The sequence below is a fragment of the Peromyscus eremicus genome, chromosome 20, assembly GCF_949786415.1.
Source record: "Peromyscus eremicus chromosome 20, PerEre_H2_v1, whole genome shotgun sequence".
NCBI classification, from domain to species: Eukaryota; Metazoa; Chordata; class Mammalia; order Rodentia; family Cricetidae; genus Peromyscus; species Peromyscus eremicus.
In genome coordinates, this window is record NC_081436.1 from 42538154 (window position 1) to 42564734 (window position 26581).

Sequence of the window (26581 nt, forward strand, 5' to 3'; positions counted from 1 at the left end):
TAATGTTGACTTTCAAATCTCATATACTTTATGTAGAAGTCTACAGCTGTGTGGCTGTTCATTGACTACTCTGAAGAGACCAGAATCTCCCCTCACCATTTGACATGACATTCTTCTTTCACAGGAGTTGCCACGGCAGCAAATAGTGACATTGGTAATGGACTATACCCATCATACAGATGGAGAAACTAAAAATCAAGGCAGGATGATAGTATGAAGAATTGGTCTAGAACCGTGAGGGCCTCATCAGAACTGGCCCAGAGCTTCCTTCCCAGGCCGCTCAAGAGGAACATTTAGAGGGGAGGATATTATTTAAATTTGAATTCCCTTCTCTGTTTATTTAGACATTTGGAAAGAGGCCAGTTTCGCAGACGAAAGGCTGAGTTGTTCACTGAGTAGGTGGTCCTGCACCTGGGCAGACACTGCCCATCACTATGTGGAGCCCATACTGGAAAGAGTCCGTGGTCACAGCTCTCTTCCAAGCTGTGTGGTCAAATGGGTCTTGTAAGTGAATGTGTGCAGCAGCTGCTGGATCCTGGGGAAATTTCCACAGCACCTCAGAACTGTGCCTGACCCACCACTATCAACTTCAGGAGGGCTGGGAGGAAGAACTGGCCTGCACTAACCCTCAGACTTACATAAAACTGCCAGCTCAGTTGTAGCGCCAGCCAGCTCCAGTTAAATTGTTTGCACGGTGGTTATGGAAGAATAGCTTTATGGCTCTTTATGTAAGCCGTGAAAGCATTGTGTGCCTGCAGCTCACCTCCTTTTTTGGGTTTTTATTTTAGACTATTTCGTGTCTCAGATACAATGCGGTTTTAAAATGCTTCTGGAAAATCTAGCTTTTTTGACATAGGAAGACAAAAGTTCAATCAACCCATAAACAGGAGCAACACTGTCATGTGTGCTCCGTGTCGCTTTTGAGGAGACAGGTGAGCTCTCTGAAGCACACACCTGACTGACAGTGTAACGTCAAAACAGTCAATGATCTTCACAGCATCTTCCCTACAGATGTGTTTGAATCACTTCCTCCTTATGTGGCTGGAAATGCCGTTGCATAGCATTCCAGAGGCCAGCATTCACTCTTCATTCTTCATCCATCATGTACCTACAACAGTGTGCTGGGCTGTATCCTCTGCAAAGCGTGTGCTTGATAGCCATTTGCATGGACGGACGGATGAGAGGGCACTCACCTGTTCTCCAAGTTGCCACCATGTGTAAAATGTCACCTGGTCACTTTAGAGCAGTCCTGAACGACTCACCCAAACAAAAGTCTCCCACTTTGCTCAACTACCCGTGATTAGCCTTGTTCCTTAAGGGCTTCCTTAAGGAACCATGCACGGAACTGAGGTTCAAGCATCGTTTGGAAGTTCAGGGTAAGACTTAGTTAGCACTGTGAACAGTTAGTCAGATGTCCTGCATAGAATATGGCAGTAGGAGTAAAGACTAAATGGAATTCGGGCTTAATTAACTACCTGTGTGACCAACTTGTACAGGTGACTTAATGTCTGATGTTTCCCCTCTTTAAATGGGCTAACACTCATCTTGTCGGAGGTAAAGAATGGTCACTGCCTGGCATACAGTAGGTGCTCAGTAAATGCTTGCTACCCTCCCTAAATATACTCCATCTCGGTCCATATTTGTTTATAAGTGAGTAAACATTGAGGGCTGGGAAGTGGCTCAAGGCTAGAGTACCTGTCTAGCATCTGTCAAGCCTGGGGTCCAATTCCTTATCTCTCTCTCTCTCTTTCTCTCTCTCTCTCTCTCTCTCTCTCTCTCTCTCTCTCTCTCTCTCTCTCACACACACACACACACACACACACACACACACACACACACACTCCCCTAAATGCCTACTCTATGACAGTCTTGGTACACTGGGTGATCTTGTCTAACCATCCATGACTTCAGGACTAAGCGTCAGTCTCATTGTTGGGACCCTCAGGCTTAACCATCTCTACCATCTAAGATACCCCACCCTCTCTTTCTGTCTCGTCTTCTTACACACATCTGGCTCCTCTCCTCATCAGCTCTCAAACCCTTTCTCTGTGGTTTCCTCCTCTTTTCCTTTATCCTTCAAATCCTGTTTCTCCATAGTGTCTGCAATAACTGGACATCCCCGGCCACCAAGTCACTCTGTAAAGGACTGATGTGCAGAGTGTCCTTTCGAGGCTGGCTCTTCCGCACGCCAGGTGCTCAGTTCTCCTGGGAACCAGTGCCAGGCCACATGGGTGCTACCTTGTGAACACTGGGCTTAGCTGGGCTTGCAGGGCTTCAGACTCAGCTTTCCCCAGTAGAAATATGAAGAAGGCCTGCCAGCCATAGACCAGGCCCTCAGTCACAGACCAGGTCCTCTGATGTAGCCCAACACCCAGACAGGAGAGAAAAACCTGGGGCTTTCTAAACAAAACCAAGACAGAATGGCTAGGCAAAGGTGACCTCGGAATTGGAGAGACCTGGGTCTCCATCTTGGCCCACTGTCTACAAGCTGTACAATCCCCAAACCTTACTTTTTTTTATCTCCAAAATGGGGAGTTACAGTGAGGGGTGGTAAACAATGTACACAAAATCCTGATTGTTGTGTGTGGCATGTGAGAGCTCTGAATAAGTGACATCTTTTATTATTAGCAAAAATTGGGCACTTGGTTCAAAATTAGAGACAGATCCAGGGTTCAACAGAACCTATTTTCCCTTTCAGATGATTATTTGATAAACAAAGTCCATCTGTGCCTTTGAGATATGAATCTCAATTAGACCAGCATGCTGTATGGAGATGAAAACCAGCAGGATAGTTATGTGGCAGTCTGATGAGCTCACTCAGACTCCCCCAGGGTCACTTCAGAAGGCCTGGAATTGCGTGGTTGAAGCAAGTGGATGGCCCTTGGATCCACCTTCCGAGACTGCTCTTGTCTGGGGATGGCAGTTGCAAGAACAGCCATTATGAACAGTCAGGCAGAAGCTATTTTAAGCTGTTGGCATTTCATTCCATCTCTTTATTAGGGAGATGTATATGTTGCCATCATGTCTACCACAGATGAAGAAATTGAGCCCTAAAGGAAATTCTGCTTAATGTCATATAATCTAGTAAGTATGAGACATTGGATTTGGACTAGAGCAACAGAACTCTACAGTTGTGTATTGATGTGTGTGTGTGTGTGTGTGTGTGTGTGTGTGTGTGTGTGTGTGTATACATGTTTGTAGGGAGTGCACATATGTGCAGGTGCATGTATGTGTACATGTATGTGGAGGCCAGAAGGTAACCTCTGGTTTCATTCCTCATAAGCCATCTATCTTGTTTTTTGAGACAGGTACTTTCACTGACCCAGGAATTGGCTAGGTAGACAGTGAGCTCCAGCAATATGCCCATCTCCATTCAATTCCCCAGTGATAGGATTAAAGTGTACACCACCACACTTGGCTTTTTACTTAAGTTCTAGCAATAAAATCAGATCCTCATACTTTCCTGGCAAGCACTTTACAGGTAGTGTTCTCCCTCCTGGCCCCTCTCCAGGACCTATGTGGACAGTCACTGCTGTGCGTGTCCTCTCAAAAACCTGTTGCACAAATCCTAAATTGTCTTATAATAAAAACCCGGAGTCAGATATCATGGTGAAAGCTGAAAGATCAGAGAAGCAGAGCAAGCCACAGCCACCACCTCTTACCTCACCAACTCCTCAACCTGAAGAAGAGCGTGAGTTCCTGTCTCCTCCTGCCTTATATTCCTTTCTCTGCCCAGCTGTATCACTTCCTGTCTCAACCTTCCTAGTGCTGGGATTAAAGGTGTGTGCCACCACTGCCTGGCTCTGTTTCTCTTTTAGACTGGATTAATCTCGTGTAGCCCAGTGTGGCCTTGAACTCACAGAGATCCAAAGGGATCTCTGCCTCCTGAGTGCTAGGATTAAAGGTGTGTGCCACCACTGCCTGTCCTCTATGTTTAATCTAGTGGCTTGTTCTGTCCTTGTCTTGTTCAGGCAAGCTTTATTTTCTAGATTACAAACAATATATCACCACAAAGACTAGCCAAGAGGAAGGTCTTCTGCCTTCTTGTCTCCATTAGACAATGGGTGAGGATGGGGACACTTTCCTTCCAAGATCTCTCTATACTTCTCTGAGACAGAATGGACCCATCTCTCCAAATGGCTCCTGGAGGCCTTTGCACAGCCAGGCACATAGGGCTTAGCACAGTGCAACAAGCCTATCTGTCTGGAGGGCCACGTCCATGTCTGCATCATACATTGTGCAGGAGGAGGGTCTGCCCCATCCACTCTTCTCTAATTTTGCCAAATACAAATAGACTAGATATTATAACTATAATTCTTGCTTGATAATTGTTTTGTTATATGTAATTTTACTATGTTAAAGTTAAAACCTTCCTTTTTGAAAAAAAGAAAAGGGGACGTGTTGGGGATGTCTTTCTGTATGCTGCGAATGTGTTGCTCTGATTGATTGATAAATAAAACGCTGATTGGCCAGTAGCCAGGCAGAAAGTATAGTATAGGCGGGATAAGCAGAGAGGAGAATTCTGGGAAGTGGAAGACTGAGTCAGGAGACACTGCCAGCTGCCACCATGAGAAGCAAAATGTACAGATACCAGTAAGCCACGAGCCACGTGACAAGGTAGAGATTTATAGAAATGGGCTAATTTAAATGTAGGATCTAGCTAGCAAGAAGCCTGAGCCATTAGGCCAAACAGTTTTAATTAATATGAGCTTCTGAGTGATGATTTTATAAGTGGGCTGCGGAACTGCAGGGGCTTGGTGGACCTGGAGAAAAACTGTCCGGCTACAACCCACCATCTCCTAGAGCCCATGCAGAACCAGTACTCAACAGGCACTGGCCAAATGGATGTGATGCTGGTTCCTATCACACTCTCCTGTGATAAATCAAAATATAGCCGAATCCATCAACTGGGTCATGGGGTTTGTCCTGGAGAAAATGCGCGCCCTCTTGACACCAGTCAATGTAATGGCCGCCGTTCATCAGTCGCTTATGCACTTAACTTTTCACGTCTTCACAAAAGCTCTGCTTTGGAATGACAGAACTGGGGTCTAGGGAGCTCTTTGTCTAGAGACAGGTGCAGAACAGATGAACCAGAGACTGACCTTGTGTCTCTTTGTTTCCTACCTCTCTGAGATGGCCAACTCTGTATGATCTTACCCTTCCCCAGCCAACAACTAGAGAACAAGTAAAGCTTTGGTGAGTGCGACTGAGTGAGAAGATCTCCTCCTGCAGGACTTGTGCTGACTAGGAACCCTTTTCCGAGCTAGTGCTTGGTGTGTGAGACAGGAAGGAAGCAGAGGAGGCCACCATCTGCCCATCTCCTGTGACAAAGCACCTATCACCAAGTGGTGTTCTCCAGGGGAGAGGGCTTGAAGCACAGTATTGGTAAAAAGCACCCTAGCTGCTAAGTGCAAAGTTTAGAACTTCCTGATGGGAAAGCTGGACCGCCCCCCTCCCCCTTCCCCCAGCAGGTAATGACAGACTCTAAGTCTCGGGAGGGCTGTCTATGCTGGCTTCTCCTTTCTCATTCCCTCGCTACTTTCCACGCCTGGTACTCCTGCCGGTGACTGGGGAACAACAGGCTCCTCTTCCCACCTTTCCTTCCTGTCCTTGTCTTAGCTTTAAGACTTGCCCATCTGCTTTAGGACAGTGGTTCAAGGGGACCAATATACCTTCTGTACACTCCTGGCCCACATTGGCTTCTGAGTCTGAAGAACTGGCCTACCGGGAGATGCAACGGGCAGTGTGAGTCCTATCTTTCTTTCCCCAGCTCCGCTGTGCATCAGCTACAGCAGCAGGGAGGAGGCTGTGGGCTCTCTGGTTACCTTTGTGGTCTGGCACTGGGACAGGAATGTGACTTTAGCGAAGGGATCTGAAAGTCCATTGCTGTCAGCTGCGATGAGGCCCCGGGCTTGGTACATGTGTGCTCTCAGCTGGAAGACATGCTGGGCTGTGGAGGAATTAGGGAAAGGGAAAACATAAATAGGCTTTTAGGGGTAGTATGTGTGAACGTGTGTCCGCAAGTGACAGGTAGCTGTGCATCCACAGAAAGGCCACAGTGACACGAATCCTGCCCTCCTCCGTGACCAGGTGGAGAGGTACTAGAGCAGAGTCCCTTAGAAGCACAGTCCCCCTGAGTTTTTACCACACTGTGTTTCTTAATCATCATCACAACCATGTGAAATATGCGATTCTCTCCCCATTAATATATGAGGAAAATGACCCCCAAATGGACGACATACTTTCCCAAGTGTGCAGAGACCAGATTTTTCTTCTGCCTAATTCCAAAAATCCATTCTCCCCACAACAAAATGTCATATTTTAACAAGCTTAAGTCCCTAGGAATCTCTTGTTCTGTGGTGTGTGTGTGTGTGTGTGTGTGTGTGTGTGTGTGTGTGTCCACATGAACACATGTGGGCACATACATGCATGTACAGGCTCATACACAGTTAATATAAAGCTGCTTTACAAATAGCTTTTACTTCCATAAACTCAATAGATGTATTGAGTTATCCATCCAGCTATTCTTCTACTTTGGCATTTTGAGTGCCTACTATGTAGGATTTTGGTATTAGTCTCTAAGGCATAATTGATTGTATCGAGACAGTCCTTGCCCTTGGAAGCTCCTAGAGAAGGCTGAAGATTAGATGAGAACCCAGATCACAGTGTCGGGAGGGTGTGGTTGAATGGTTGTGAGAGGTCTGGTCTGGAAGACAAGGAGCAGGAGTGAGCACGTGTTGGATAGGATGGAACACAAAGAGAGAGACAGGTTGGAGGAGGTTAGCATTCAGTGGAGGACAGCGCAGCTGTTTACAGTCTTTGTTCTGTGGGACCTCACCTCCACTGGCTCTTCCAACTCACTCCTTGTTTTCACGTTCCCTTATTCCCTTTTGCCTTCTTACCCACCCATTTCCACATCTCTGAAAGGCACTATATTAGTATAACCCATGTCTTTGTGTTGCCATGGGGATCACTATGAAGGAACCCTTTGTGTACTCATTGAAGTAGGTCAGCTTACTTAAATGAAGGGCACACATATCCTATGAGCACCCCCCCCAACCTTCATCCACCCACTCCAGCAACTTCTAGGCATAAGTCCCACATGTCCACACAGGAACGTGAACACAGTCATCTGTAAAGTGGAGGCTAATCATAATTCCTCATAAGGCTATTATAGGAGGCTGAGGGCTGAGGCCAGTGCCTGGCACTGGGAAGTAGCAAGAAGGTGCTGGTGCGCTGTTCCTAATGATTGTGGCAATGTTGCCCATGGTGGGGAGCATCTGGAAGCAACCTGGGTATCACCTCAGCAGGAATGGACAGGAGAAATGTGTGTGGAAGTGAGGGTCACAGACGGTGGTAGTCACGTGACCTCAGACCTTGGAGATGAACGGACAGGAGAAATGTCAGGCAGCTTTTAAGCATTTAAAAATAACACGTTTGAAGTGTACATAGCAAAACAGCAGGATCTTGAGAATCTAGTACATAGTGGGAAAGGCAAAATAACACAAAACGCGACAAATTGTTCCTGTGAATTGAGATGATGTACATATAAGAGAACAGGTCGTAGTCACCAAAGCACTTTCAAACACAAGGGAGCTGATTCTAGGGGAGGTAGCTAGTCTTTCGAACAGACCTTCAGGATGGTAGTGTTTGGTAGGCTGGGATTCGAACCTCAAGTGGCTGTAACAAGGATATAGGATGAGCCAATTTAAAAAATCAGTAACAGCAGGTCATTCGGAAGCAGAAGTCTTGGCTACTTTGTGTGGAAGTAAGGGTCACAGACAGTGGTAGTCACATGACCTCGGACCTTGGAGATGTGCATGAAGCCCTGGAAAGGGCCAGAGGCCACATGGGACTCTTGAAGAGGTAGGGGTGTGTGTGTGTGTGTGTGTGTGTGTGTGTGTGTGTGTGTGTGTGTGTGTGTACACTCAGGAGCAGATGATATCAGAGTAAGATATCAGGAGAATAGCATTGTAGGTCAAGCTGTCAATGGACAGAAGAGATGTAAGGGGTAGGTCTAAGAAGACAACAGTGTCCCCTGTGGGTGAAAGTTTGAAGGGCCAGATCACCACACATTAAGGGGTGGGGAAAACCTTGCTATTCTCTTCAGATGATAGAGAACTTGACTCTGACAGACAGGGTGTGGAGGGACAGGGAAGGCAGGATGTTAAAGGTAATTCCTTAGGTGACTTATGAAACCTGAACATTTCTGTCTCTGCACCCCATGACACCATCTGGCTTACGTGAGGACTAGCACGGGGCCTAAAAATGCAGCAACCTTCTCAATCCCCATTCTAATCCTGCAGGCAATTAGGAAACTCGAGCTGTGCACATTGCCCAATTAAGTCTACGTCAGTTCTTACAGTGCAAGGCTCCGCAAACTCCGAGCAAGTCAGTGGAACGAGAGAAGCAATTTTGGGGGCTCAGTTCTAAAGCCCTTCCTGTCTCCATAGACACCAATTAACTCTAATGTTGACAGGCTGAGCTCTGTCGACAAGAGGGCCCCTTAAAATGGCAGCAGTAAACAAAGCAGCGCACAGCAGATGTCACAGGGACACAGGGACAGGAGTCAGCTGGGAGACAGCCATGTGTTACTTCACATACTACCGAGTTCAGCAGATTTCTCAGGAAGACTTGGGAAGGTCCCCTCCCTTGAGAGAATGCCCAGCAGCTGCCCTTGAGATGACTAACCCTGAGATTTTTTAACAGCTCTTCCAATAGAACACCGCACAAGTCTAGGGGGTGCCACTTACTTAGCCTACATTTGGGGTTTCTTTAGGAACCTTGAATCTTACCAGTTCTGATTGTTGGAGTAATCTAGCCAGATTCCTCACGCTGTGGGGGCCCCCTGTGGTTATCAAGGCCACATCTGGATGCCCTACTTGAAGTTAGGATCACCTCTTGCTCATCTCTACATCGCCCCCCCCACCAGGTTTTCCACCAGGCCTTCCATATATAGAAGCCAGGTAATTATTTGCTGAATGGATATCCTCTGGAGCATAAAATTCACCAGTCGGTGTGGAAGGCAGCCAATGCCACCAATGTCAGTGCTCAGCAGAAGGTCATTAGGTAACTCCATGAAAATGACATGCTGCGTGGCATCTCAAAGCACCAGAAAAGCCTCTCCTCCCCACCCCCTCAGATTATTAGTAGCTGAAACAGTGAACATGTCTGGGCCTTTGGATCTGTAGAGATGTTTGTATCTACAAGGAGATAACTTGATGTGGGTGTTATTTGCCCAAAGATAGGTGCTCTCAATGACTTAATGAAAGGCAGATAAGAAAGTAGAGTTTGGAGATGATTTACTCAACCCTTCAGCAGCTCAGTGATCTTGGGCAATTTCTGGATCTCTCAGAAATGTACTCTCCCCATCTGTGAATCAAAGGATCTTCCTAGGGTTGAACGAACTATTATGTGTATCGTATGCGGCATGGTACTTGGAACTCCGAATTATGTATTTTCCCCAAAGATAACACACTTGTGTGTTGACATTGAGTACAGAATCTATGAGCTGACCCACTGTACACAAATCTCCAGAACCCTGTCTTCTCTGACTATGGAGCCACTTGGAGCACACTGGCAGTCAAGGTCAACCGACACCGAAGGATGTCTCACAACAGTGGAGACATGGGCGTGTTTGACTTCAGTGTTGACAGCTTTGGCTCAACTCTAAACTCAACTTCAGTAGAAGTGAAGGCCAACTGCAATCTGCTCTGTCTGAATCCAGCAGCTAAAAAAGCACAAAAGTTAAAGTTACTTGAAAACAGAGCAGAAGGCAAAAGTAAGGCATTAATAATAACATAATTTAAATGTGTGTTGATATGTAAATTTAGTAACACTGATAAAAGTGACTCTATGGATTAAATAACTTCATAAAATATGCTGCCTTTCTTATGAAGAAGCAGCCAAGCCAGGAACTGGGCTAGAGGAATGTAAGTGACCTCACCAATACCAGTTTGCACTGGGTCACTGTAAGGATATGTACGAGGTTCAAACCTCAACACTGTGTAAAAAGGAACAAAAAAAAAAAAAAAAAAAAAAAAAAAAAAAAAAAACAACAACAAAACACCTTGCTTTCATTAGTCTTATCAACACAAGAACTTTCTGCTCAAAACCCAAACTCATCGGAATGAAGTCCTTCTATGAAGAAAGTCCACACTGCTCTTGCTCTACTCACAGAAATGCATAAATAAATGGGACATCGCTTTCCACTTAGGAAGGAAGCCCATTTGGAATTGCACTAAAGAAGACAGGAAGTAAAAGAGAATAATTGGCAATTGTACTAAAGAAGACAATGGAGTTGGTCCCAACTAAAACACCACAAATGCATGAATGCTGTCCCCGCCACTGTTTACACCAAAGCCCATTAGAGATGTCTCCTGCCCCTCTTTGTCCTGTGAGCACCATACCTTGGTATAGCAGGGCTGATGGAGGGTGATGGGTGCCAGATGCCTTGGAGGGCATTTCTGCTTCATAGCCCACAGGCAAGTTGTCCAAAATGGCGTTGGAGTATTTGGTGGAGCCCAGCCACAGATATATATCAACTTTTGCCTGTACAGTCCAGCCAGCTGGCCGTTTCCCAGGAAGCTGGGGAGAGGGGACAAGGAAGGCTGTTTTAGCACCAGAAAGCAAGCATGGGCCTTATTCTGAGAAAAGGGATCCTTCCTGGACACATGACCTCGAGGTCTGTACAGAGGGCCACCCTCTAGGCTCTGTTTATATTACAAAACTGAAAATAATGTCCCCAGTTACCACAACGCACCACTCTGGAGGACGACCTGAGTTTGGAGGCCTTAGCCTTAAGCATGCACTCTGCTAGTCACGGCCAGGTCCGGGAACACTTAGGTCTAACAGGTAGGTGTGCTTATTGCCCTGTTTCACAGAACAGGGGAGTTAGGCTCAGATAGACAAGTGTCTGTGTCCCCGTAGTCCTTAGCTGACACACCCAAGACTGGAGCTCAGGACTGATGAGTCCAGATGTAGACTCTTGGCTGAGCCCATGGCCTGCCTCTTCACCATGTTTTCCAATTCGCCTTACCTTCCTAGAACTCTGGCTTACCACCGGAGTTTCTGTCCCCTCATTTGATTCAGGATTGCCTATCCTACTCTCCTATCCCATGCCTCTGTACGAGGGGAGATCCTGCCTGCTCTTTCAGGCCCTTTTGCCTAGCAGACATTCTCAGATCCTTCCTCCTCCTCTGGCAGTGTGGCTTTATGTCCCCCCTCCCCCCCAAATTCTCTGCTTCCTCTCTTGCGATGGCCTCAGATGTAATATGGGTGGGGGATGGGTACGTGTGTGTGCAGTGTTGAGATAGGAGCATGGAGTGGTGTGTGGGTGCTAGTGTACGTGTGGGGGTTCGTAGACCCCAAGACCGCAAGGACACAGATGGGTGAATTCAATGTGTCTCTTTGGCTTCTTAGTCACCAGGTTTGGGATCTCCCTGTCCCCATCCGCAAAGTTCCAGGCACCAGCTCCGGCTGTGTTCAGGACTTCTGAGGAGCAGAGCCAATGGCACTTAAGCCGATCTGAGCAGAGCCGATGACACTCGAGACATGCTGGCTGCTTCTCAGGAGTCTATTGACTCTTCTAAGTGCCTCTTCATGGCGGGTTTTGAGATTGCCTCTCAGTAACTTCTCTTCTCTCCTACCCTGAGTTCTTTCCACGGAAGATCGTAAAGTCCTATCACCACAGCCATAACTTGTTCTGACAACTTCTAAAGCACCCACGGGGAGGCTTGGACTCCAAATTGAGCGTGGCTGTTTGCCTTTGTTGCTTGCTCTGAAGGTTCCAAAAGCAGATCTGGAACGACTCTCTCAAACCATGACCGCAAGTACCCCTGGGCTCCGGCCAATGGGTAGTGCCAGGGCGCATCACAGATTCTGGGACTCAGCCCTGTCCTCCAAGAGCTCAAGCCTGGACACCGGCACTCACTCAAATGATGGATGGGTAACTTTTATTATCAACGTGATTGGCTTAATAAGCATCTAACGAATTAGTGAGATACACCTTTGGGTGTGTCCGTGAGAGTGTTGATGTAGGATTAAGTGGAAGTGAGCTGGAATCCCAGAGTAAATAAAGAGAGGAAAAGGAGGAAGTGAGCTGAACAGAAGCGCTCATCTCTCTTCTTCCTGCCTGTGGACAGAATGTGACGAGCCACATCATGCTCCCCCTACCCAGACTTCCCAGTGGACTGTGGCAGACTGTTCGGCTTCAAATTGGGAGCCAAAAGCAAATCTTCTCTCTCAAGTTGTTTCTTGTCGGGTACTTGGTTATAGACACAAGGGAAGTAGCTAATACAAGTGAGAAAAATAGAAGGCAGTGTTTCTCAACCTGTGGGTCGTGACCCCCTGCGGAGGTCACATATCAGATATCCTGCCTAACAGATATTTACATTATGTTTCAGAACAGTAGCAAAGTTACAGTTATGAAGTAGCAAGGAAAATAATGTTATGGTTGGGGTCATCAGAACGTGAGGAACTGTATTAAAGGGTCGCAGCATTAGGAAGGTTGAGAACCACTGATCTTTGGGAAAGGGAAGGAACCTTTGTGTTCCATTCTTTCTTTAAGATTCAAATGCACAGCCCCTCGTACTTCTCTCTCCCCTTCTACGTGTTCAATGTCTCGTGGTCTGAAAGTATTAAATGTGAAATTTCAGAAATACGTCATTGATGAGGTTTATTACAGTATACCATTATAAATGTTCCATTTTGCTATTAGTTATTGTTATAAACCTCCATTTGTCGATTAAACTTTATTATAGGTATGTGTTTACAGGGAAAATAGTATGTGTGTTGTAATTGCATGCCAGCCCCTCCCTGGGTGTCTGGAACATTCTCTCAGTGGATAGGAGGGCACTATGGTGCTTAGCTGAGCTTCAGACAGTACCTTAGAGTAGGACCAGTCACGAAAGCATCCCAGAAGGAGGGAGGGATGCAAACAGAGATCTGGTAGTAGGAGTCCATATTTAGTGGGTGTCTATGCTGTGCCAAGAATGGTAGAGAAAGCTTTTCGACCTGAAGAGCTCACGCCAGTGAACATGAGACTAGTGCAGAGGAGTCAGGATTTAATCCTTAGGAAGAAGGATACTGTCATTTACTCAGCTAAAAAATAAAACAAGTCTACTTCGTTTTGGGTAAAGGCTCTACAACCTATAATTTTTAAAATTGTAATAAGATAAATGACCTTCCTTCATTTCTCTGATGATTTGAAAACTTGTTCAAGCAAATAAATATTTATTGAGAAGGCTGATAATCTAATTCAGTTCTATATTGTTTGATTCACATCTGGAAGGCCCTGGGTTTGATTTACAGCATGGAATGAAAGCAAGGAAGGGAGGAAGAGAGAGAGGGAGAGAGGGAGGGAGGGAAAGAGGGAGGAAGAGAGGGAGAGAGAGAGGGAGTGAGAGAGGGATGGAACCAAAGAAAACAGAGTAAGTATGTGTCAGCTTAAGGTTATTTGTGGTAGTAACAGCATTTCTTATGCTATTTGTAGCCATCCCTGGGACATCAATTCACAAAGGCAGGGGTTTGTGTCCGGTGTGTCACAGTACTGTTTCCAAGTCTTAGAAAAGAGTGCTCGGTGCCAGAAGAATGCAGCAAATATTTGTGGAATAAATATTATGATTTGCCAAGATAATAACGCCTGACGCGCGTTGAGAACTTACACAGGTCTAGGCCCTGGCTTAATATTTCTTCTTGCGGAATGTTCTATCACCTGCATGTCATAACAAGCACTGTTCCATTCAGTCTTTCAATGGTTCTGCAATACTTTTAACGAGTATGTTTTAGAAATAAGGTGAATGTCAGGGAAAAACACAGTTATCTAATGTCACAGAGCAAGACAGCATTAGAGTAAATGCACACTCAGATCTGTGCAGAGTCTCACTCTGCTCCTCACACATGCTGTGTGTGTCTGTGCACATACATGGCCTGAGCATCTAGTTAAAGTGCAGATTCTGACTCGGCAGTTCCAGGGTGGAGTTTGAGCTTCTATACTTCTTTCTGTCGGTGTGGGCCTGCTGACCCACAGACCTTAGTTTTAAGTTTTTAAGTTGCATGGCTCTTAACATACGATTAACATACTATGCTATAGTTCTCCCAAGTAATGAAAAACAAAAGCAAACATCATTATTTTCTACTGATGGTAAACAAACTCTGTGTATGTGTGTGTGTGTTTGTGTGTGTGTGTGTGTGCGAGTGTGTGTGTGCCTGTGTGTGTGAACCGCAAACGAATTCCACAGGATCACTGCTACCTAAGGTAATAATATACAAATTTTCCAAACAAACAAAAGCCCACAAGCATTCACAAATCAAAATTGCTCTCACACATCCACATTTGATTTATTCAACCTTTGAGACTAGAATGGAGATCAGCTAAAAACAGTAACGAATGGAGAGGCATAGAAACAGTCTGATAACCAACATCAAAATCCTGCGTGAGATGAAACGCTAAAGTTTCAGCCTTTCCCAGGCCACATCTATCTCCCACCTCCCAAACTGGGCCCTGGACTAGAAGGTCCGCCCATTAGAGTCCTTGTTAGAGTCGGAAGGAAAATGTCCCTCCTGGACATGTGAGCACTTGTTTCCCGGCTCCTGGCACTGCTTGGGAAGCTGTAGAACCTTCCAGTCTGCTGTCTAATTGGCAGAAATGATGGGGGCCTGTGAAGACTGTCTCCTCCCTTGTGTTGGCCTCTTAGCTCTGCTTCCTGATCTCTACCCCAAAGGAAGCCTCTCCTGCAAGCTCTTGTCACAGATCCACTCTGTCACCATTCCTTCCCCACCAGGAAGGACTGTGTCACCTAACACTGTGCATCCAAGTACAAACACTCAACCCCGCCACTGAGCCTGCCGGGCATTCAAACACAGTAGCAGGCAGAGTGACTAACAGGCTGTAAGTAGATATTCCGGAGCAATATATTGACAAACTTGGCTTTCAAACATTTGGATATTTCCTGACTATAGACCTTCTAGCAATCTTCTTCTGACCCTTAGGCACTGTGAAACTCCACGACTTTCCAGAGAGACAACCACAAACTCCTACAGGTCTTTGAACAGAGGCTGTCTACAAAAGCCACCCAGCAGATGGCTGTGCCATAGAATACACTCTGAGGAATTTCTGGTTTAGAGATTGTAGAGATTTACAGTCTTTATTTCCACTTCTGAATTCTCCACTAAGGACCCCGCATGAGACTGGGTTTCCCTGACACAGCCTTGGCTGTTTTTTTTTTTTTTTTTCTCTTCAGGCTTACTATTTAAGGAAGGAGAAAAATAAAATAAATAAGTAGAAAGAAGTGGTGGGTGGGAGGGAGTTGAAATGAAAGGTGATAGTCGAAACAGGAAGGAAAAACACTTCTGCTGAATCGTCCTTTCAAGATGTAGAAGTAACTGAATTCAAGGAGACTTAGGAAGTTATCATTCATAGCAATCCCAGTGCAAAGGAAAAGGCAGATAAAGAAAGCCATAAACACATTGATAAAGATAACACACAGGCCGGAAGCGTCGGGAAAAGCGTTTCTCCTGTCTCAACTGTATCTATGCCCTGGCTGGATGTGACAGATGCTCTTTGCTCTAATTTTGTACGGTGCCAGGATACATCACAATATTTAGCAGAGGGTAACTTCATACCGTTTTCTAGTATTTTTAGCACGAGGCCTTTGGAAATGATTTGCTATTTTTAAGACAAATCTTTCTGGCGTCTGCAGCACTCTTTGAATGGAGAAGGTTAAATACAGTCTCTCATATTTGGGAATGAATGACTTGGGTTAAAAAAATGGCCTTTTTTTTTTCACTTACAGTTTTATAGGAGCAGATTTTAAAAGTTAACTTACATACCGGACAGAAAGAGATAAGCAAAGCCACTGGGTTAATAAGAAAGAAATAAGCAAACCCTGCCTTCAGTGCTGTGTCAAATTCTGACAAGGGTAACTTCGGGAAAGAAGGGTTCACTTTGGGTGGTGGTTTAAGGGAAGCTACAGTCAACCGTAGGGGGAAGGCACAGAGGTGGGAGGTGAAGTGGCTGTCTGTCCATCAGGCCACTTCAGGGCCAATCAGAAATCGAGACCGATGGATGCCTGCCTGTGCTCAACTCTTTCCCCATTTCCTCCTTTCTATTCAGTCTGAGACCCCAGGCCGTGGGACGGCGCCACCCACACGTAGGGTGGTCCTTCCCACATCACAAATGCACCTGGGCCGAGTCTCATATTCATTCTAAATCCAGTCAGATCAAGCACTCAGCCACCAAAACAACCGACCAGTTCTGAAGGGGTTAACAGCGTCCTCTGGGAAGGGACTGCTGGATGCCCATTGTTGAACACAGAGGTTTATTGAGTGATTGCTCCGCAGGAAGCGCAAGTATGTGTTCTTTGCTTGAATTTACTCACTTAAGCCTCACAATCACATCCATGTAGTGGATGAAAAGTAAAATAAACACTCTTCAAACAGATGGAGAATATTAAACAACTTGTCCAAGATCACACAGCCGTAAATATTTGCCCAGAATTCTGTTATGGGTTGAATTACGTTCCTCCCAGATTCATCTGTTTTAGTTCTTAATCTCCAGCACTCAGACTGTTACCCTATTTGGAAGGAGGGTCATTGCAGATGTGATTAGTTAAATGACTGTACTGGAATAGGATGGTCCCTGAATCTAGTATGACTAATACCCTTATAAAAAGAATGCCCTCTCTCTCTCTCTCTCTCTCTCTCTCTCCTCTCTCTCTCTGTCTCTCTGTCTCTCTCTGTCTCTCTCTGTCTCTGTCTCTGTCTCTCTCTCTCTCTCTTTCTCTCTCTCTCCTTTTCCTTTCTTTCTTTTACTCATTCATTTTTTCTTTTTCTTTTCATCACTGGGGGTTGACCCTAGGACCTTGCATGTGTTAAGCAGGTTTGTTACACTGAACTACATCTCCCCTACGTGTCCATTCCTCTTTTTTTTTAATGAAAAAAAAATTAAGATGGTATCTCACTAAGTTGTTCAAGCTGGACTTGAACTCACTCTGTAGCCAAGGCTGACCTTGAAATGCCTCAGATTCCCAAGTATTTGGGATTGAAGGCCTTCATGACCAGACAGGCTTGAATTTAAACAAACATATTAATTGTATGTATGATGAGGTTAATTTAAAAAATACATTAAAAATATAGATTAATTCCTGTGAAGAGATGCCTTGGAAAAATTATACAGGAGAAAGTGACAGGAGAACCAGATAGAGAAAATGTCCAGTCTCACTAGTAATCAAAGGAGTGAAAATCTAAACTAGACGGTTGGTCATTAGATTGAAAGAGAAATCTACATGTCTCTGAAGACATAATGATTAGAAAGCTACAAGAAAGCACAGAACTGGAATTTAGATCAAGAAGCCTGAGGTCTCCCAGCTGTCCTCTGTTTCTGAAAACACTGGAAGGAGTTCTAGACATGGACACATGCTAAAAATTCTAAGCCACTCAGGGTCAAAAGAAACTGGTCTTCTTTTGGTCTCAAGCCAACTTACCTTGAGAAAGTGGGTTTTGATCTTCCCGCAGTGCTTGCCCATCTGCTCTCTGATGGGGGAGTAAAGCAGGTCTTTGGCAGCAATTCTGGCATAGGCTACTCTCTTGTTGTTACTGAGCATCCAAATGAAGACATCTGGGAGAGTGTGCTGGGGCTGTGTGGAGGAGGGATATGATCGGATAGGTTGGTATTTAATGGATGTGCTTCTAGAGTCTACCTATCCCCAAAGAACCCTTCTTCTGCAAGCAGAAGATAGAAGAAGACAATGTAGGTATTTAAACACCTGTACAAACAAGCCAGTGAAGTGCCACTTGCTTGAGAAGGAAACATCTTGGTCATGAGGTAGGAATACATGTGACTTCCCTGTATTTGCTGGACCTGCGTTGGGGCATCTTTGATTGCCTACATTTCTTGATATGTCAAACAAATGCTTTTCTACAGATTTCCATTGATTCTTTTTCAACGTAGATATTGACTTAGCTTCAAAGCATTAGATTTCCTCAGAATCATGTATCATTTCCAGAAAGTTCAAATGAAAAGACAAGAACAAAAGTGTGCTAATGCCCTTGAATCATTTCCCAGTTGCTTTTAGGAAAAAGAAAACAAATCTAGAGAAGCCTTGTGCCTAAGATCTAGCTGCCAAATAGCTGACTTCCATTTCAGCCATTTGGAGAAACTCCACTAAACTTTTTAGAAATTTAAAAATTTTAAAAATTGAGCGATTCAACAAGGAAATGCAGGTTTTCATTTCAAGTGTTCCGTGATTCTGTGTTTGAAATGTACATTTATGGACCAATAAAACTATAAAAATAGGAGGAATAGTGCTTTGAGCTGGAAGTAGGTGCCCTGTCTTGCTCGTTTTTGACATACCTATTTGATACTGAAAAGGGGCGTCCACCCCTTCTATCTGATATGCAGCCAAAGGCAAAGGTAAGGGATTCTAGCCAGCTCACAAACATGGCCCTGGCAGGCCTTGCCCTTCTCCCCCATTCTCTCTGCCTTGCTAAAAACTATTAGATTACATCCCTAAAGCTCTCCACCAAGGGCTATTCCCTTATTTGGCCACTTCCTCCTTCTGAAGTTGACTACTGAAGTCCAGTTATCAAAGTATTGAAGTCCAGCAATCAAAAGCCCCTTTTGACTCGCCCAATTAACATTCCCAATTAAAATTAAACCCCTCATCCTAATACAGAGTTTCCATTTTTACCTTTATAAACTGCCACTTGCCCATGGGCCATATCTGTCTCCTCTCTACCCAGAGGCAGTCCTTTGTCCTCTGGGACAAATATTCCTGTCCTCTCTCCCTTGTTCCCTTCCCCTCCTCCCTCATCCTCTACCTATGGTCTTTTGTCTCTTATTCCCTGTCCTCTGTCCCTCTGGGGCAAATAGATCTCTCTGTGCTGAGAACTTGTTCTTAGAGGCCCTGAGCCGATACTTTTCCTTTCAAGTGGATAGTCTGGTTAGTTACAGACAGGAAGACCCAATCCCTATCCCCTCAAACCTTCCATGTTCTTCATAAAATTCTCTTGTCTACTGTTTAACATTACCTGTCTCACTATTAATATGCTTCCAGAGAACAAATACTAGGAGAAAGAATCATGATGTCTAAGAGCCAATAGTGCAGAAAGTTCAAGTATCTCTCTCCAACACCATCTCCCACAAAGTCCAACGTAGGAAATGTACCCACAACCGTAGGCTTCAAGAAAGATTCAGTGTTTGACAGAAGCAAATATGATCCCTCTTAAAAGATCATTCTAGAAGATACCAGAAAACATTCCTTACAACTAACTTTAAAACGGGATGCTGTTTAATCTTTATTGAACCTGAGTTTAAATTCTCTTATAGTTGAAAACCTATCAAAGTCCCCTCCCTCAGCGTTCTTATTTGGACTTTTCTTGTGCTAGGGGACATGCTTTTTATTTTGCTGAACACTCTGGCTTTATGAAAAATCAATATAGCGATCTATATTTGACTTAATTTTTAAAATTTCTCCTCCCATCACTAAGCAAATATTCAACTCATTCATCTCCCCTGTCTGGGAAGATTTCTTCCCCATCCTCCCAGTGAACTTTGTCTGTAGGGTTGATTACCTCATCCACAAGAAAGCGGATCTTCTCCACAAAGCTCTGGGCTTCATTGATCATCTCATCAAGAGATAACTTTTTCTTCTGTTGTTGAATGGCCCCTTTGGCCTCCTTGGCCATTGCCTCCTAAAAAAGACAAGAGTTAGTGTAGATCTTTCTAGAAGTCTGGGGAACAAACATTGCCCCATGGCTGGAGTGTCCTAAAGGTGTTCGCAAACTCCATACAAGACTGTATTGAGTCCTGCATTGTGCATAGGAATGTGGAGATAGTAGGTACCATTTCCTTTGGTAGATAGATGGGATGCTGAGACCTAGAAAGTGCAGAAACTTGTCCAGGCTACAGAAGTATGAGACAGTATCTGAACTAAGCTTCCCAGTGCTTAATAACAACTGTAATAATGGCAGCTAAACTTTGTTGAGTTATTACTTTGCGCCGTGCAATGTTCTTTCATTACTCCTCTTAGTGACCTTAGGAGATGGGTATCAATATTTCCATTTTAAGGCGAGAAAAAAGTCACACAGCTCCTGGTCCTGATTTGCAGCTCAATCCAGAATGAGCATCACTTTCTCATCTTAGAAATATGAAGGATGCTTCCAGCCCAAGGTACCATCTGAGAAGCAGGAAGGGAGTCAGGATAGTGTTCAAATACCAAACACAATTATCATATAACCCAGGCATGACAGCACACCTCTGCATCCCGGCACGTGGGATGGGGATGGAAACAGGAGAATCAGTAGTTCAAGGTCATCCTGAACTACATAGCATGTCTGAGCTCAGCCCGGGCTACATGAGACCAGAAAGAAAGGAAGAAAGAGTGGATGGGAAAGAGGAAGAAGGAGGAGGAGATCACAGGGCGGGGCGGAGGAAGGGAGGAAGAAGCAAAGAAAATACTTATTTTTATTCACCCTTTCCAGCTATACTTACGGGATTTGTTAAAAAGAAAAAGAAAGAAGTCTCTTCCAGTGCCTTCCAAGGCCCTGTGAATTGGCTGTGCTTACTCCTTCCTTCTCATAGCATCCCCTCCTCCCCCACTGGGCCCCAGGCTCATGGCTCCTCGGGAGGCCCTGGACCATGCCAAGTTCAGTCTACCCTAAGGCTGTAACACTAGGACATTCTTATTGCTTACATGTTCTTCCTGGCCTCCACATGGCTTCAACTTAAACATCACCATTTATTATATGATGCCACATATTTCCCTGGTCACTGTGGCTTTAGTGAGTTTCCCTTCATAATCATAACCCATGATTATTTTTACGTACGGGTTGTTTTCCTGTCTGCATTTTGACTTCTAGTTGGACAGAGAGCCCCTGTCTGGTTCTTATCTTGCACCGTTCATGTTGTCATTGACACTACCACACAACAGTGACATACAGCACATCCTTGCCACACAGAGCGTAGTAAGGATATTTGGAATGAGTAAGTCAGTCCGTTTATGGACTCCCCAAAGACAAACTGTCAGTTTTGTGTTCCTAACACTTTGTCCATGCCTGACACACAAGAAACCTTCTGATGATGCTGACTACAAAAGTTAATACCTACTGTCTGTCGGGTACCAAGACTGCAGTTGGACATGATGCTTCCTTGGACATTTTTGTGAAATGTAAGCAAAAGCAACACATGCAAATAAATGTACAGAGCATCATGATTTCAGACAGGGGTGAAGCCAGGCTTCCTGGAGGCTTTGAATCTGAGCTGAGCTATAAGTGAATAGAATTCATCAGTCAGTAAGAAAACAAATGGAAGTCCCCACAGAGGGAACAATCACACCAAATGACAGTCCCTACAGAGGAACAATCACACCAAATGACAGTCCCCACAGAGGGAACAATCACACCAAATGACAGTCCCTACAAAGGGAGCATTCACACATGCAGATACACAATCAGCAAGAGTCCAGCCAGTTGGAGCACAGATACAGGGTAAAGGTGTACTGCAGGACAAGGCCAGGATGCTAGGTCAAGCACAGCTCTGTACAGCATGCAAAGGGAATTTAGACTCTGTCCTATGCATTATTGATGGACTCCAATGATGTGGTATGAACAAGTGATCATGTTGAATTTCGTTTCTGAAGGCTTTTCAGTTGTGGTATGGAAGATAGGCTAGAGGAAGTCTACTGCAAAGTCTAGGCCAGAGGTTCTAAGCACTAGTTCAGGTTAGTAATTCACAGGCTAGCAAAGTGGTGTAAGTTCTAGAATGCTTAAGGGACAGAATCAAGAGGATCTGGGGTGGCATTGACTGTTTGAGGAGAGAGATTAAAAGTCAGCATGGGCCGGGCGGTGGTGGTGCATGCCTTTAATCCCAGCACTCGGGAGGCAGAGCCAGGCGGATCTCTGTGAGTTCGAGGCCAGCCTGGGCTACCAAGTGAGTTCCAGGAGAGGCGCAAAGCTACACAGAGAAACCCTGTCTCGAAAAACCAAAAAAAAAAAAAAAAAAAAAGATGCTGCCATAGCCGGTTGGATCCAGCCAGGACTGATGGACAATGAGCAGACAGAACTCTACAGAGAATATGCAATGGAGAGAAGACACAGACAGCATGTCACTAGAGGATCAGAGGAAGGACCAGACAGAAAGATCTTACAGATGATGGAAGCCAGCCCCTGGGACATCTTGGGGGACAGAAGAGAAGTGTTCTAAAAAGAAAGGTGAAGGAAGAGTTTAGGCACCCATGTTTAGTCTCTGGAATTGGATTAGCTAGTTATGAGTTCTTAAACAAACAAACAAACAAAAAAGATCTTCCCGAATTCTGCTCATATCTTTAAAATGTTCCCCACAGAGTCAAATATGGAGAGATTTTTCTTGGCAGAATTATCACAGCATCACCCAAATGTCCCTTGGTGCTATTGCTGGAATTGAAAGTTCAAGGTCAGGTATTTCAGGATCTGACTTGGGCTGACATTTCTCAGCCATCACTCATTCCACAAGGACCGAGCATCTGTAAGGTCACTTTAAACATCTACAGGCACGGTGCTAGTGGGCAGGACACAGAAGGTCATCAGTAGCTTCCTGTCCTCAAAAAGTTCTGGCAACCCTTAACACGATTCTCAATAGGGACCTGAGGAGGGGAGAATTGCTACTTCATTTTAGCTTCTGATTTGTGAGAGAGACATGAAGGTGGAAGAGTCTAAGAACATAGCCTTAGGGAAAAAAAAAAAGAATACGGGCATTTTGGCTGCATATGTCTGTGCACCATGTGCAATGTGTGCTGAGGCCAGAAGAGGGCATCAGGTCTTCTGGAACTGCAGTTGTGAGCCTCCACGTGGGTGCTGAGAATCAACCTCGGGTCCTCTGGAAGAGCAACTGTTTTTCCTAACTACCTGGCCATTTCTCTAGCCTGGGTCTACCAGCTTTAAGAAAATGCAAATTTCAGAAGAAATAAGGGGAGGTTCCATCTGAATGGGAAGTGGAACTGTGGGGCTTCCAGCTCACCCTTGTGAATCTTCAATAGACGTGAGCGCCTTTCCTACCCAGCACACGTTCTTCCCCACTGCTATCTCTACCTCACAGAAAAGTGTGTTCTTTAAACCTTGTCCTTGTCTGGCCTGTGACCTATGTGTCATCCGTGAGGTTTATTTTTAAAGCACATGCTTTAACTCCGTTCAAAATATAAATAGGTTTTCACATACCAGCTCTTGCCAGCAGAGCGTGAGTCGTTTCTTATCTAACGCAGTTTGGTTCAACATCTTCGGTTTCTTTTCTGCTTCAGAGATAAAGGAGCTGAAAGAGAATATCCGTTTTGCAGCCTACTTAGTGAAAATCCATTTGTATGATTCCAGAGATCTGCAAAAATATCTACTTTCTGTGGCACAGTCGAAAGCTGATAGAGCCACAGAACCAAGGTTTTTAATTTAGGATTAAACAATGGTGTGCTAACATTTCTCATAGACAAAAAAAAAAAAAAAAAAAAATTGGAAATGATCCCCAGACCCTGTGCCTGTGTTCATTTGGGGAATTTATGAATTTCATTTTCTTTCAGTACATACCCATTGCGACTGCTATCAAATTCCATGGCAAAATTTGCATGAAATGATACAGTTCTCTTACAGCTCTCTGTCTTACATATTTAAGACATATCAAGACTCTTCTAAAATGTTTCATATCAAGCAAATATTTTAGAATGAAGACTGAAATATGTGCCCATCTTCTTGAAGAGGAATATTTTTGGAGATGAAATTTTAAACGTGTCAAAAAGGAAAATAATAAAGGCTATGAGTGCAATTCAAGAAGAAATGTAAATGATCTGAAAATCTTAAGGAAGTAACATACAGTCTTTAGTGATGACTTAAATGATATTGAAATCAATGCTACTTCATTTATAAAATTAACGTTATGCAAAATTAGTGGTGGTATGGGCAAGGATGGGAAAATGTATGCTGCTGTAGAAGTAACTGGTTATTTCTTACAGACTACTTGATAGCACCTATGGACATTTTAACATGTGCGTAATTGATTAAAAATTACACTAGAATTCTTGTCCTTTGGAAATAGTGGAATGATTTTGTAAGAATATATTTATAGAGTATTTGCTTTAGTAATAAAATAAGTGCAATAAAATAAGGAGCAATAAAATATTGTTAAAGACAAATTAAATTTATTTTGGTATATCTATGTATGAAGATGCCTGTGCTATATTGCTGAGTGTAGAAGCAACCTGCTGGACAAGTGTCTGCTATTATTGTGAAGACGCAAAGTGTTTTATGAGTATGTGTGTGTATGTGAGGATGTGTGTCTGCAAAGGCAGGAAAACCCAGTCCAGAAGGACAAATTAATCTCTTTTCTCTGAAAGTAGGAATGTAGAGAAAATTGAAAATGTCTCTTTTAATATTATATCCATAATAGAACTATGGAATATGGCATATAGATGTGAAAACTACCACAAAGGAAACTTACGAAGAGAAGAATAGGATGAGAGACCCCACACCTGCGCTCTGCCTGGTGCCTATAGGAAACCCTACCAGGTTCTCTTTGAAGATGCTATTAAAGCCACAGGGGTTTTTTTTGTTCCTTTTTACAAAGAATAAGAGGACTATATTTGGGGATAGACGTATTCTTGTTGCATTCCTGTGTTTATTAGAAATACAGGGAATCCTATCCCACTCTCCAGGATGGATCAGCCCAAGTAGACATGTTACCTCCTTAGGGTCTCTCCTGTCACACAGAGACCAGTGGAAACACATTTCTCTGTATCAGAATTTGGGTGAGTGATAAGGTATGTGTTCCATTCAGTCTCCATCTTTCAGACCCAGCCTGCTCTTTGACTGTGCATGATCTCATCACCCCTACATGACGAGCGGCTCATCCTTGCTGTGGAGGAGACATCGGAAGACCAACTGCTCAACCAAGAAAGGAGCAGGAAGCAGGAATTCCAATCTGACCTCGGGTCCGACCTGCCCTCTCAGATCTGCAGTTACCAACTATAAATCTACCATTTTAATCATCGACACACATGGATGGTTTGTCAGCTGACTGGAAACGTGAAGAAAAGAGGGATCGTTAGTTATCATCCTCAAGTAACCCCCTCATGTAGAAGAGTTATTGAGCTATTACTTGCATGCCAATACTTTCCAAGATGAGAGATGAGGTGATGAAACTTTGTAAAGATGTATTTAATTATATATGTGTGTAATTGAAGATGTATGTAATTAATATAAAAAGTATTTAATATTGTTTTGTGATGAAAAATGAAAGCAAATAAAGATAGCAAAACAACACATTTATTTCTTTGTCTACGTGTGTGGATATATATGAGGATAAATATATACACATGAATGAACACACACAGCAGACTGTCTGTCATATCTACTGCCGGTCTACTGGTTTTTATCTCTGATATAATTTAATCTCTACCCGCTTTTTAGTAATTCCATTTTTAGCAAGTTCCCATTTTTCTTGTCTTGACTGAGTTAATTTTAAGAGATGGTCCAAGTTGCTTCTACTTGGGACAAGTTGCCGCTAAAGGCCCCCCGAGAGAGCTCCGCCTACCATCTGTGTTGCTACGGAGTCCCTTGCTGTTACTGCGGGTTGTACTAGTGACTTAGTTCAAAAAGGATGTGTCAAGAGCAATCAGATGAGGTTTCGGTCAAGGCCCACTGTGTTTTCCACCTGACTGACACTCTCTCCGACTCTTCCTGTCTGTTCATCATCATAAGAGCTTCTTAGACAGACCCGTGCAGCAAAGGATTGAGGATGGATGGCCTCAAACTGAAAGCTAGCAAGGAACTGAAGTCCTCAACCCAACTACCCAGGAAGAACTGAATCCCGTGGGTAACCAGATGAGTGATTTGGGAAGTGGATCCTTCCTAGCTGGGCCTAGAGATGACATTAGTCCCAGTAACCCAGGGAGTCCTGTGCTCAAAATCCACTCCTGCCTTCCTGATAGACACAAACTGCGATGTGAAAAAACAGTGACAAGCCACGAGGTTTGAGGGTCAATTGTTACTCAGTAATAGGTCAGTATACCCTGCTTTCAAAGTCTCTCATTATATCGTCTGCCACCTAAAATAGAAGTCCTTAACTGGGTTTTTTAAAATCAATTAAGTATCCCGTGATATAGCATTATGCATCTAACTGCCATATAGTTGTTGAGTATCTACCAAACAAGAAGTGCCTTGCTGGGTGCTGATGCTATGAGGACTTTTTCTTGTTCCGTAAAGAATCTTAGCAGTTGGTCTGTCTAGTTTCACCTTCTCCCCTTTGACTTACGCTGTAGTTCTTTAAGTATCAGGAAGGGATACAGTACTGTAAAGTGCCCATCCGAATGTGTGTGAGAGCAGCTGATTTCTCAAGGTCATTAAAAGCTGAGTCCATCTGAGCTGCCTGGTGCTGTCACTCACCTGCTTTGACTGATGAAGTCACTGAGCACGGTCTTCATCTTCTCTTCCGGTGCCTCCTCTGAAACCTTGACCAGCTCCCTCACTTCTTCTATGCCTTCTTCCTGAAGACAAACCACAGAGTGTGGGACTTGTGGTAGAGATCACTGATTGTCACATTCCAGAAACAACAGTGGCCTGTCTTTGT

General features: G+C 44.3%; 1 protein-coding gene across 1 annotated transcript in view; it reads right to left on the bottom strand.

Moving 5' to 3' along the window:
* Fer1l6 (fer-1 like family member 6) overlaps window positions 1–26581 on the bottom strand; it is a 119609-nt gene that overhangs the window by 57894 nt on the left and 35134 nt on the right. The window contains exons 14-19 of the mRNA XM_059247020.1: window positions 26398–26498; window positions 23191–23281; window positions 19573–19692; window positions 17484–17636; window positions 10410–10587; window positions 5826–5950 (exon numbers count right to left, since the gene is read on the bottom strand). Coding sequence (XP_059103003.1) covers window positions 5826–5950; window positions 10410–10587; window positions 17484–17636; window positions 19573–19692; window positions 23191–23281; window positions 26398–26498 — 768 coding nt within the window. The remainder of the gene's footprint in view (window positions 1–5825; window positions 5951–10409; window positions 10588–17483; window positions 17637–19572; window positions 19693–23190; window positions 23282–26397; window positions 26499–26581) is intronic.